This window comes from Psammomys obesus, unplaced genomic scaffold (genome assembly GCF_907164565.1).
Source record: "Psammomys obesus unplaced genomic scaffold, mPsaObe1.curated_primary_1811, whole genome shotgun sequence".
Classification (NCBI taxonomy): Eukaryota; Metazoa; Chordata; class Mammalia; order Rodentia; family Muridae; genus Psammomys; species Psammomys obesus.
The window spans coordinates 16,757,611-16,770,053 of NW_026596064.1; the positions used below are offsets into that span (position 1 = coordinate 16,757,611).

Below are 12,443 nucleotides of genomic sequence, written 5' to 3' on the forward strand. Positions count from 1 at the left end.
ATGCTGCCTCAACTTCCCATCTGCACTCTTCAGAGGAGTCTCTGAAGCAATCTCTGTCTGTCTCTAATCACTGAGAGGGAAGGTAGAGAAGCATTTTTTTCCTTACCTGTAATCCGTCCCAACTGGCCTTTGTAGAAATGCCCCACCATGCCTGCGACATGAGCCCCCAGGCTAACGCCAATGATGTGGATTGAGGACTCTGGCACACCCAGCTCCTGGAATGGGCGATGGTAGACAATGGATTCCACTTGGGTTGCAGTGGTTTTCCCAAGGTTCCCATCACCAAAGGCCTTGGCACCACCCACCTACCTACATGCTTCAGAACAAGGGCAGACCTTCCATCCATTGTTCCCTGTTCTTCTTTTAGAGCTCACTTCAAAGTATGGAGTGACCACGTCTTTCCTTAGCGGTACTACTAAATTTTTTCATGGTCAGCATTTGCCATTTTTGTGCAGTGACATGTTTTACAGAGGCCTGGGGGCCCTGGGAAGGCTCAGTGCCCTGCCTGTCAGCACCCACAAGAACCCAGCTCCAGATCTATCTAACCACCCACCAGCTCCCTGGGTGGCTCTGCTTCTGCCCTAAATCTCAAGGGAAATCTTTTTCTTCCAGGCTGCCCTTTTCTGTACAAATGGCCAGAACAAACCTGAACCTTCCCAGACCTACCAACAATCTGCTGAGGAAACGGGAGATCTCCAAGCTCAGCTTGACCACGTTCTCCACAGCTGAGAAATAGACACCTGTAGAACCGTAAACCCAGTCCACTGCAATCACGTTAGCATCTGCTGCCTGCAGGAGCACTCTAATGAACTTGTCGATCCAAGAAGGCTTTGTTCCTAACGCCCTAGACGTGAGTAAAAACACAGAGGAAAATGACTCGCCAAACTGATAGCCTTTGATAGAAACCTCAATTGGTCCCCAAGCTAGAGAAGTCAAGACAGCCAGTTACACAGTGCCTTGAGATGAGAGAAAATATGCTCCCAGCGTTGCCAGCACACTCGGACCCTTCATGTAAATTATTTGAAAGTGGCTCTTGTTCCACGTGAAGCTCAGAACATAAGGCAGATTCCAGCCACACCTTCCTCCAGTCTGCCCCTTTGTGCAAAGCTCTGTAGACCATCGGTACTGTTGCCTCTTGACTATTCGAAAGACAGCTCTATACCTTCTCTTTAAAACCTGTGGCCTGAATCCTCATTTTAAAGTACAGGTTCTTTCATTCCAGAGGCTTTCATTCATATGTCCTGGCATTCATTCACAACATGTTTATTGAGTACCTGTGGGCCTAAGGGTATGCTGGGTGATTTCCAAGATCTAAAGACAAGTCCCTGTCCTTCTACAACTTTGGTATGAGACTTTTCCAGCAGGATAATGACGGGAACAGTTCAGAAAGCTCTCCCAACAGTGTGGAAAGACGTTCCAGCTCCCTGCTGTGGGACACCTTGAGCATGCCCACCAGGAGACAGGAGGACAGGTAGAGCACATGATCCCTGAGGCTTAATAGCAGAGCTGCGTAATGAACACTAACTGGTTCCATCAGCTGTCCCTGGGCGGGAGGTGCGTACTCTGCCTGGGATAATAGCTAAATACAAGGCTGCCAAAGAAATGTGTTGGAGAGAGAATCAAGAGTGACAGTGAAGGGCAGGTGGAGCTGGGCCCCTGGAGCAGAGAGAGGCCAGGCGTGAAGTAGTGGGCACATCTCTTCAATCAGCGCCCTAGTTCTATACGCCCTGTAGCCACTCTGCCTCTCTCCTCTCAGAGACTTTCTCTGTCTTTTGTCTTGTCAGTGGGCTTTGGGGGGGGGGAGATGTTTGAAGGAAGGGTAGTGATTGAATCAGATGGTAGAAACGGCAGAGCTGTCAAACCCTTGAGAAATGCTAACCTCTGGGCATGATGGAGGCAGTACCATCAACAAAACTTCCTCAAGTCCTAAAATCATGGAAAAAAAAATACAGGAAAAAAAAAAGGGGAAATAAAACCCTGGGCAAAAAGTACCATGTTATTATCCCCAGTGACTGCGTAAAACCTGTGACGTCATTGCTCAAGATGAATCATGCTGTACAACCACACTTCGGGGATAAGAGCATATGCTTTTTGCCCAAGAACCACTGAGTTGATTCCTACACCTTCCTCTTTAATCCAGATATGAAAACTGGAGCGGCTTATCCAGGGTCATAAAGGGTGAGCAGAGGCTGACTGTATGTCCAGCAAGAGTATATGCAGAGTTGACATGAGGCATATCCAAGGACGTTAGTGACGGAACATGCGATGGTCAGCAAATCTGTGCCTCCTCCTGCTCCCCACTCTCTTCCCATGGCATTATGGTCTCTCTGGTTCTTAGCTGAGAGGATCCCACCGGCTGCTTAGCTCTCACCTGAATCCATGAATAATCAGTTTGGTTCCCAGGCTGGCATTGAACTCAGAGTTTTGGATGTCACTGCTTTCTTCTACCAGCTGTCCACAGCTGGGGTTACAAGGGGTAAAGAGGAGAAACTGGACTTTGAGGTTGGTGCCCCGGAGAAGCCTGGCATTCTGGAAGTCAGTGCAGTTTGGCTGGGAGGCAGGAGCTACGTTCCCTGGAGGAAACAATGCAAAACAAGAACGTTCAGAAGGAGGTCAGCTCCTTCTAGAAGGATGACGTCCTGGAAGGAAGAAAGGAACAGGAACTGTCGTGCTGTGGGTTGGCATCATTAATCATTGCACCATTTCTGTGAGCAAAAATCTGTGCATAATTTTCATGCCTAAGAGTGAAACAGCAGAGACGAATATGTATATTGTTCAGGTAGAGCAAGCTCAAGACCATGATGAGACGGCTGTTGTGGGCCCGAGTGAAGCTACTCAACTGGATTTAGAATCTTGTAGGAGACACGCTTTCTGGGTGTGACTTTAAGGTGTTTTCAGAGAGGCTTCGCTGAGGACGGAGAATCCACCCTGAAAGTGGGTTCCACCATCCCACAGACCAGGATCCCGGACCACATGATGATGGGAAACAGGGAAGGCCAGATGAGCACCCGTGTTCATCTCTCCCAATTTCCTGACTATAATTGTGGTGTGGCCAGAGCCACAATGTGATTGTCACCTTATGCCCCGCTGCTATGCCTTCCCACCATACTGCATTGTATACTTTTTTTTTTTTTTTTAATCAGGTTTCTCTGTGTAGCCTTGGCTGTCCTGGATTTGTAGACCAGGCTGGCCTCGAACTCACAGCTATCTGCCTGCTTCTGCCCCTCTGCGTGCTGGGATTAAAGGTATGCGCCACGGCGCCCGGCTGCATCTCTTTTTAAACCTCAGCTAAATCAAATCCTTCTCTTATGTTGCCTCTGTCAGTTATGTTCTCATAGAGATGAGGAAAAAAAAAATAGCTAGTACAAGTCCCTTCCCCAAAGTCATACCCTGAAGTCCTATGAGCCCATGTCTCAGAATGTGGCTATATTTAGCAAGGGGACTTTCACAATGCTAATTAAATTACAATGAGACTTTAATACAATGTGGTTGGTGTCCTTATGAAAGGAGAAGTTTTGAAAGAAAAAAATAGGAAAGATGATGAGAAGTGGCACAAGAAGAAATCAAAGGAAGAGGGCTGGGATAGGGTCCCTCACGAACCTCAAAAGGAGCCTACCCTGTTTGACACTGTGAGGAGCCTTCCCAAATGACACCTACAGAAAATGCTTTACAGTATACTCTTTAGATACAATATACTCCAATGCACTGGATACTTTTAGTCAAAGCCAAAGGACTTTTGACAGCATCAAACAGAAAAGAGACAACATAAAACTCTGAGCATCCCTGTGTGATGAGGAGCTGTGGTCCCTGGCTTCCAGAACTTCTCACGGGGACAGACTGGAGCAAGATGCATTCAGACCCAACCCATGGCACTGCGACAGTCTCCTAGAAGTACCGCCATGGGACAAAGATCACAGACTTGTCTACACAGAGACCCTTTCTGTAATGATGACAGTACCTTTAGATTCTGCTATCAGAAGTAACTGGGACACACACACAGCACAAGTATGGACCTAAGGTGCCCTGGGGTGTGGAAGTACTGTTAGTGGATCCTGGGAACCCAGCCACAGTGAATCCTCCACACAGCATCACCGCTTTGCTGAGGTTGAGCCCTGGTGTGGCCTTTCCAGATACACACGTCCTTGGGACCAAGCTCATTCTGAGTGCAGCAACTTCCTCAGTCTACAATCTGAGCTCCCACAGTGGAGTTAAAAAAAAAAAAAAAAAAAAAAAAAAAAAAAAAAGATGGCTGTCCATTCTACTTAATCTGCCTTTTCTAGCTTTTGCCATTAATTAATTTTAATTTTGGGGTACTTTCTTCCCCCACCCAGTTTTGTTGTTGTTTGTTTGTTTGTTTGTTTGTTTGTTTTAGTAGTACTGGATATTGATCCTAGGGTAATGCGAGGCAAGTACTCTACCACTGAGCTAGAGCCCCAGCCCCAAGATTTTTTAAAGACGGGATCTTCTTACAGGGCTCCACATTAGCCTCAAACTCACCATCTTCCTGCCTCAGCTTCCCGGAACCTTAGGATTAGATGTGTGTCACCACCTTGGCAGAACTAAATCCTCTCAAAGGAGCACGGTATGTCCCCTTAGTGAGTCTCTGGCTTGAGTAGAGTTGTGGTATCCCCTCCAAATCTACTATGTCCCCAAGATGGCAGCACTGAGGGGTACAGTGGGTTTTTAAGGAGTGGAGCCCCTGCCCCGAGTGTGGTGACAGACACTTAATTCCACCATTCGGGAAGCAGAGGGAAAGATCGTGGTCCTGGGGTCAGACTGGGCTCTGTAGCAAACTCCAGGGCAGCCTGAGCTCAGTAATGAAACCCTAGCTCAAGAAACAAAGGACTGGGAGGGTAGCGCAGTGTGGAGCACTTGTACGAGGCCTAGTTTTGATCTGCAAGGCTGAAAAAGAAAATGTGAGGACCTGGCCTGCCGGATGCATGTCCTAGAAGCTGATGTAGGACCTCAGCTCTTAATTTAAGGCCCAGTATATGACATTTTCCTCCCATATGCTTCCATCATAGCATCTTTTCCGAAGAAGAGGCCAACCCAGTGGGGCTGCGTGGTCTTGGACTTGCGCTTCCAAAACAACTAAACTTGAACCAAATAACACTCACTTCTTCTAAAGTTATTTGTATCAGGTATTTTGTTGTGTAAATAAAAAAAACTGACTAATATAACCCCTCTCCCCCATCATCAAAGGATCAGTAGTATCACTCAGACAACATCATCTAAATAAATGCCAAAATTAGAAACCAACAACAAAACACATTTTAAAATACATGGGAAGAATAAAACACTCTTAAGCAATGTGCCTGCTAAAGAATAATCTCAACGGAATGCAAAGAATATAAAAACACAAATTGTAGTGAAACTAAATATAAAAACAGAAAAGGAAGAATATTAAAAATCAAAATGGGGTTAAGATTTGTATAGAGTAGCTACTGCCGCACTTACAGTGTGGACTTGACGTACGAGGCGGCCATTAGACCAAGGCATCTTGAGTTCCCAAGTCAGCAAATGGAAACTCAGCGCAGCAAGCGGAGAACTGGAAACAAAACAGGCTTGGCCAACCAGAAGCAGCCCCTTCACTTCCAGCTAAGGACTTAAGCCTTTCCAATCAAATAGCTTCTTCCCACTGTTTACCTTTTAAAACTTTTCTTTTAAGGCAGGTGTGGTGGAACACACCATTAAGCCCAGCACTTGGGAGGCAGAGGCAGGCAGATCTCTGTGAACTAGAGGCCAGCCTGGTCTACAGAGGGAGTTCCAGGACAGTGAGAACTATACAGTGACACATGATCTCAGGGGATGGGGTGGGATTTATAATCTTAAGTGATATTGAGAAGAGCATTTGCTTTGGTATAACCCATTTTGGGGTGGGCTGTTTGTTTGTTTTTTGAGATAGGGTTTCTCTGTGTAGCTTTGGCGGTCCTAGACTTGCTTTGTAGACCAAGCTGGCCTCAAACTCACAGAGATCTGCCTGTCTCTGTCTCCCCAAGTGCTGGGATTACAAGCATGCACCACTGTGCCTGCCTGGTCAGCCAATCTTTTAAGGAAAGAAGAGCAGATATAGCAAAATAAATAAGAAAGTAGTAGCTGAAATTAAAGAAACAGAAACTGTGAGGTAGTCTTAACACCCCCAGCAACTCAGTCATTCCAGATTTTTAGGCCAAATATCTTTGACCCCATTCATTTCTCTCATGTAGATGGTAAGCAAATCCTGTTCTCTTTGTGGTCAGAATCTCATACTCAGAATTCAACCATCCCTACCGACCTAGCTACTGCTTTGGGCTGAGCCATGACCATCTCTCAAGATCTCTGCCCTAACTTATCACTGCTTTTCCTGTCTACACTACACTTGTTCTAATTGCTGCACAGCAGCCAAGATTATCCCCTGGCAAAGTTGGTCAGGTCAGGCGGGTCTTCTGTGATAAAGCCTCTGCTATTTCGTTCAGAAGAGAAGCTGATGTCCTTGGAATGGACTTCAGGGCTCTGGAGGATCTTGCCTGCCCTCTTGACAGCCCTTCCCTGTAAGGGGCTCAGAGATCTTTGTGCGCACAGACAGGCACTAAAGCGGCGGTTCTCAACCTGTGGGTCGGAACCCCTTTGTGGGTGGGGTTGAATGACCCTTTCACGGGGAAACTTCTAAGAGCGTCAGAAAGCACAGATAGTTCCGTGACGATTCACTACAGCAGCGAAATTACAGTTATGAAGTAGCAACAGAAATGATTTTATGGTTGGGGTTCGCCACAACATGAGGAACCGTATTAAAGGGTTGCAGCCTTGGCAAGGTTGAGAAGGGTGCCCTAAGGGAACCTGGGATGTTAAGCACACACGGTTGTTCCTTCAAGGGAAGGAATGACAACCCCTTTTCCTCCCAGAAGCCTGGAGCAGACATGCTTTCTAGCCTGGTGGCTTTTGTGCATTCCTGTGTGGCTGGGGCCTTTCTGGCAATAGATCCTCCTTTAGACCCATTGTCATAAACTGTTTTTTTTTTTCAGTCAATCTACAGAATCTATTTTTATGAAAGGTGTCACGTGTCCTTTACAGAGTTTCAACGTAGTCATGTCTGACCTGTATTTACCTTTGTTCCTCGGAGAGATTTGGGCATGCTTCCTTGTGCTCTGGGGACTGGGTCAGTCGTCACAAGGATAGTTTTCACCAGATTAGACTGTGTTTACATACACCTAAGCTAAATCAATCGGCCAGACTCACAGCCTACTGAATTGTGCTGTGCTGAACTGCCTTCTTGTCCTCTGTGGCTTGTCTCTCGGCTGCCAGTGAAGGCGACCCTTGCAACTGGTGCCCGGTGTGTGGGGGCTCGACCCTAGGGGAAGGGAAGGAGTTCTTATTCCTTAAATAGAAGCAGAGGGTAGGAGATTGGTCCTTTTGCCCAACGAGTCATGACCCTAAGTGAGAGAGTGACATAGCATGGGTTCTTCTCAGCCTTCTGAGGCAAAGCATCCTATGCAATTATTGAGCTATCTGTTAAGATCCAAGGAAGCAAAAATAATTAGAGCAGTAGCTCCATGACTTTGTACAAATGGCTGTAAAATTCAGTCCTCAGTTTCCCAAAAAGCCACTGATGTTGACAGATGGAAACACATAGGAGCTACTGTAAGAAGAAAATATCCACATGAAAAGGCGGATAATACTCTGGGAGGCAGAGGCAGGTGGATTTCTGTGAGTTTGAGGCCAGCCCGGTCTACAAAGTGAGTACAAGGTCAGCCAAAGCTACACTAAAAAGAAAAAAGAAAGAAAAGAGGGATAAAATCCCTGTCATTATTTTGCAATGGACTGTTGTAACGTATTGCTTAGACCATCTTCGGGAGGACCACAATGAGGAGGACCCTCCGGATACACCTCGGCAGGGTACTGCTGCTCCTATATTCAAGGAGACCAATTTAGACACGTTGCACCTGCTTCAAACATCCCGTATTTATGTCCATATACAGCAAATATTAACTCTCGTCAGTCCGACTCAGAAATTCAGTCTATGCTTCCTCCTTTTAAGAGACTACTCATGGAAGATTAGGGCCAAACTCCCCCCCCCCATTACGACAGCTCTTAGAAGGCCTGTGATTTTAAATCCTCAAAACCCAAATGTGCATCACCATAGGCCTACTTACTTCTGAGCTCTTAAAGAATTTCAGAAAATCTTTCTCTGCCAGGGGCATGCGTGCTCCACTTACTGATATGATGTGGGGAAATTTAAGTAGGGATATTGTTACTCCTTGGAACTATTAAGCAAATATGTAAAACTTTCTTAATCACAGGACAATACTTAATGTGAAAAGCAAAATGTTATGACAGATGTGATGAACGGGCAGAAAGGAACAGGAGCAATAAGATCCCTGTTGATTCGGACATGCTTCATGGGGTGGGACAGGACAGCGATGCTCCAGCGCAGCAGAACGTTTGGCTCGGCGTTTCGACCGAGTCCACCTTTGCTCACTGTGAGTCTGGAGGACTGCTCCTGGTCGTGGAGAAACTGTGGATTCTCTGGCCACTTGAAAACAGAAAGTTAATGAACCTTGGCCCGAGTTTCTTGCTCTCATTAAGAGAGCAGTAATTACAACAGGAGGTAACTCATGGGGAAGCCACCACAGATATCTTGATGAGGCAGCTCACGTTTGATGGAGCCACTGAAGCATGTAGAGCTGCCATAGCACCAGTATAACATGGTGATTTCTCTAACTGGGTAGCAGCCAGATATTAGCAGCTAGCTCATGTTGTAGCAGTTATTTAAAAACATTTTTTTTCAAAAGAGACCTTGCTTTTAATGCAGGAGTAGAGGACCTTGAAAAAAAAAATGAATGCAAAAGTAAAAATCTAGTAATCTGCCCCCCCCACCTTTGCCCATGATGTAAAAAGAGAAAACACTGGGCTAAGGACTGTTGATTCAAATTTGATAAGGATGGTAAGCCTTTAAGCTGCCAAGGGGGCAACATCCAGGCAGGGAATCAAGGGAAAAATTGACCCAGACAACAAAAAAATAAACCATACTCAAGAGCAGTGTAAGTGATTTAGGAGGAACACGATCTACTGAAAGGGGGTTAACGTCCCTGGCTTTATGGACAAGATGGTTATCAGCAGATGGATGTGCTGTGCTGTCCTTATACATCGAAAGCTGTCCCGTTAGGGGCAGGTCATCGGCCCCCACATTGGCCAAGGTCTAAGGCCCTCCTTTCCAAGCTGTTAGAGGCCAATGGGATTCTTCAGAAAGTACCAGTGTGTTAAATCGGACTGACAAAGGTTCTTCTTCAGGCACCATGTTGCCCCATCTTGTCTCAGGACTTTCATATGTTATGTGGGGAAGAGATACGTTACAACAATTGCCAGGCATGTTACCACTGCAACTAACAAATTACCTGAGAATTATAATGTATGAAAGCATAACTCCCCACCACCACCACGGGTCATTGATCAAGGATCATCTAACAGCCTTTAAAACCACAGTGGGTCTCTGATAACCCGGTGCCTCTTGATAGGAAAAACATACGGAACCTCTGGTCAATCCTTGGGATTCCCCTAGCGCCTGTCTGTGAGCACTGAGACCTCTGTGCCCCTCTACACTTCCCTTTATCTTATTTTGCACACCCTATTCCAGCCAGATGTCCCCTTTGTCCTCCCTCCTGGGAGAAGCTGTTGATACTGGCTGCTGTCTCTTTCTGGAACATTCTGCTAGCCATGTGTGTGTTTAATTCCCTCTGCACCCATCAAGCCTGTCGGTCAGATGCCGTTTTCTCTCCTTCTCTGTACTTCAGTCTCTCAACCCCTCAATCTTTTTTCTTTTCTTTTGTCTTTATTTTTATTATTTTCTGAGACAGGGTTTCTCTGTGTAACAGCCCTGGCTGTCCTGGAACTTGTTCTGTAGACCAGGCTGGCCTCCAATTCAAAGGTCCACTTGCTCCTGCTTCCTGAGTGCTGGGATTAAAGGCGTGTGCCACCAGAACCCAGCTCCCTCAATATTTCTTACCCTGATCTCTTTATGTGCGAAAAATCATCACTTTCTAATCTACTCCGTACTTCCTGTTGGTCTTTTCTTGTTGATTATCACCCTAGATTATAAATAGACTCTCTAACAAGTCAAGGCCTTTTATCTATTGTGTTTCCTCTGCAGCTTAGACATTACCTGCCAAACACAATACGCTCAAGAGCTGACCCTCTGAAAAGAATAATAAACCAGATGTACCTTTGATAAGATAGAAAAAAAAAAGGAGGAAGTCATGGGTAAACAGTATCAAGAATAGAAAAGGGAAATCAATACAGACACAACTGATTTTTTTTTCAAATCATAAAATATAATCATATTTATAGCCAGCCAGAAACTGAAATTTTAGAACTTTCTAAAACTGGATACTTTCTTAGAAAAACATAGTTTACTAAAACTTAATTTAAAAAAAAAAGCATATTTAAAACTATAGCACCAAGTATTAAAATGGTAGTTTTCAACCTGTCCATCAAAAAACCTAACAGGCCAGACAGATATACAGAAGGATATTACTAACCCTGAAATTCTCAATTTTACATATTCATTATTCCAGAAAAAAAGTAAACATGGGACAGAATACCAACTTATTTTATGAGAATAGTCAAAATACCAAGTCTAGACAAAATACCAGCAAATCAAAACCCACCAAGCATAACAAGAACAAAGGGCAGAAAAATACCATGGCCAACCAGGGTTTAATGCAAGAAATGAAAGGCTTGTAATAATAGCATATTTTCATCAGTGTTTGTAATAATAACATAAAAATAATATGCGCATCTCAACAGAAAAGACTTCACTTAAAACCTAGAACCAACCAGTTCTCATGGGGGTGGTGGCACATGCCTATAATTCCAATACTCAGAAGGCTGAGGCAGGAGGATCTTAATTCCAGGCCAGCTTGAATTACACAGAGAGAATCTGTCTCAAAAGAATAAAGAAGGTTGTCTGTTAAGTATTAAATGTTTAAATATTATTCTGGAGGTCCTACTCCTTGCCAGAGAAACAAGACAATAAAGTGAAATAAATTATAGAATTTGACAAGGAACAGGGGTAAATGCCAGTATTTACAGATGACAAAACTGTTCATCATGGGCTGGAGAGACAGCTCAGTAGCTAAGAGCATTTACTGCCCTTTCCAGAGAGCCTGCCTTTAATTCCCAGCACCCACACTGGACGATTCACCAACAACTGTAATTACAGCTCCTGGACATCGGATGCCCTTTCCTGGCCTCTGTGGACATCTGAACTCTGTGCATACAGCCCCCCCATCTATATACATATATACATATATATATACATGTATATATATGTATGTATACATACATATATATACATAAATACATGTATACATACATATATGTGTATATATATGTATACATACATATATGTATATATAAATACACACACATATATATTCTTTTTAATTCTTGAAAACTGTCAGTCATTTAAGAGTATAAAACAGAGCTCAGTGAACCATGCTCCGAGGCTCCCCAGTCATTTCTAAACCAAACATCAGGACAGACAGCGTCAACAGAAAGAGCAAAGACACAGTCCTCAATGGCACAGTCTGGTAGACATTCTCCATCAAGCGCATTACCTGTTGTTTGGGCTTTTCTATTTATTGAGTTGTGCATGTTGTTTTGTTTCTTTCAGTTTGTTTGTGTGTGAGTTAGAGTAATACATCACTTAGTTCAAAACATCAACTCTTTAAGGGCTGGCCAAGTGACTCAGCAGGTGATCTGAGTTCAATCTTTCAAATCCAGAGGTAAAAGCAGAATGAAAAAGCCAGGTCTACAAAGTGTGCTCCGGTCTCCACATGCAAACCCCTTCCACACACCACCTACACACACACAACAACGACAATAATAGTAAAATTATAATTTAAAAATCCCCTTATTACTTGGACTAACCTCTATCTGACCATGATGTGATCTTGGTTCTTTTTCAGTTTCAACTTTCCAATTACGTTTTTTTCTATATACATTCTCGTCATTGTGCCTATTTTTATTTTGTTTCATTTTTTTTTTATCATTTGTATTTTCAATTTCAATTTTTCAGTTAGGCTTTTCTTCTATATACATTCTCCTTGTTTTGTGTATATTTTATTTTATAACGTTTTCTATCTTTAATTTTTTTTTTTACCCTTTGCATTAGCAGTATATGTATTTTAAAGTCTCCAGCAAGAATTTTTCAGTTTGTCTCACTTGAAAATGAAAAAGGTAATCATGCAGAGAAAAAAGGAATCAATACTGCATATCTACCATGGAAGTATTAGAAACTTTTAAACAGCAAATGTTGAGGGCTGTGTGTGTAGTTTCGAGGTAAAATGTGTACTTAGCACGTGCAAAGCCCTACCTTAATTCCTATCACCAACACACACACACAGACATACACACTCATACACAGACACATATACACAAACACAGGCACACACACATACACACACTCA

General features: G+C 44.0%; 1 protein-coding gene across 1 annotated transcript in view; it reads right to left on the reverse strand.

Annotated features, from left to right (window-relative positions):
* Pla1a (phospholipase A1 member A) overlaps window positions 1-12,443 on the reverse strand; it is a 35,285-nt gene that overhangs the window by 15,677 nt on the left and 7,165 nt on the right. The window contains exons 2-4 of the mRNA XM_055625077.1: window positions 2,372-2,573; window positions 667-844; window positions 107-215 (exon numbers count right to left, since the gene is read on the reverse strand). Coding sequence (XP_055481052.1) covers window positions 107-215; window positions 667-844; window positions 2,372-2,573 — 489 coding nt within the window. The remainder of the gene's footprint in view (window positions 1-106; window positions 216-666; window positions 845-2,371; window positions 2,574-12,443) is intronic.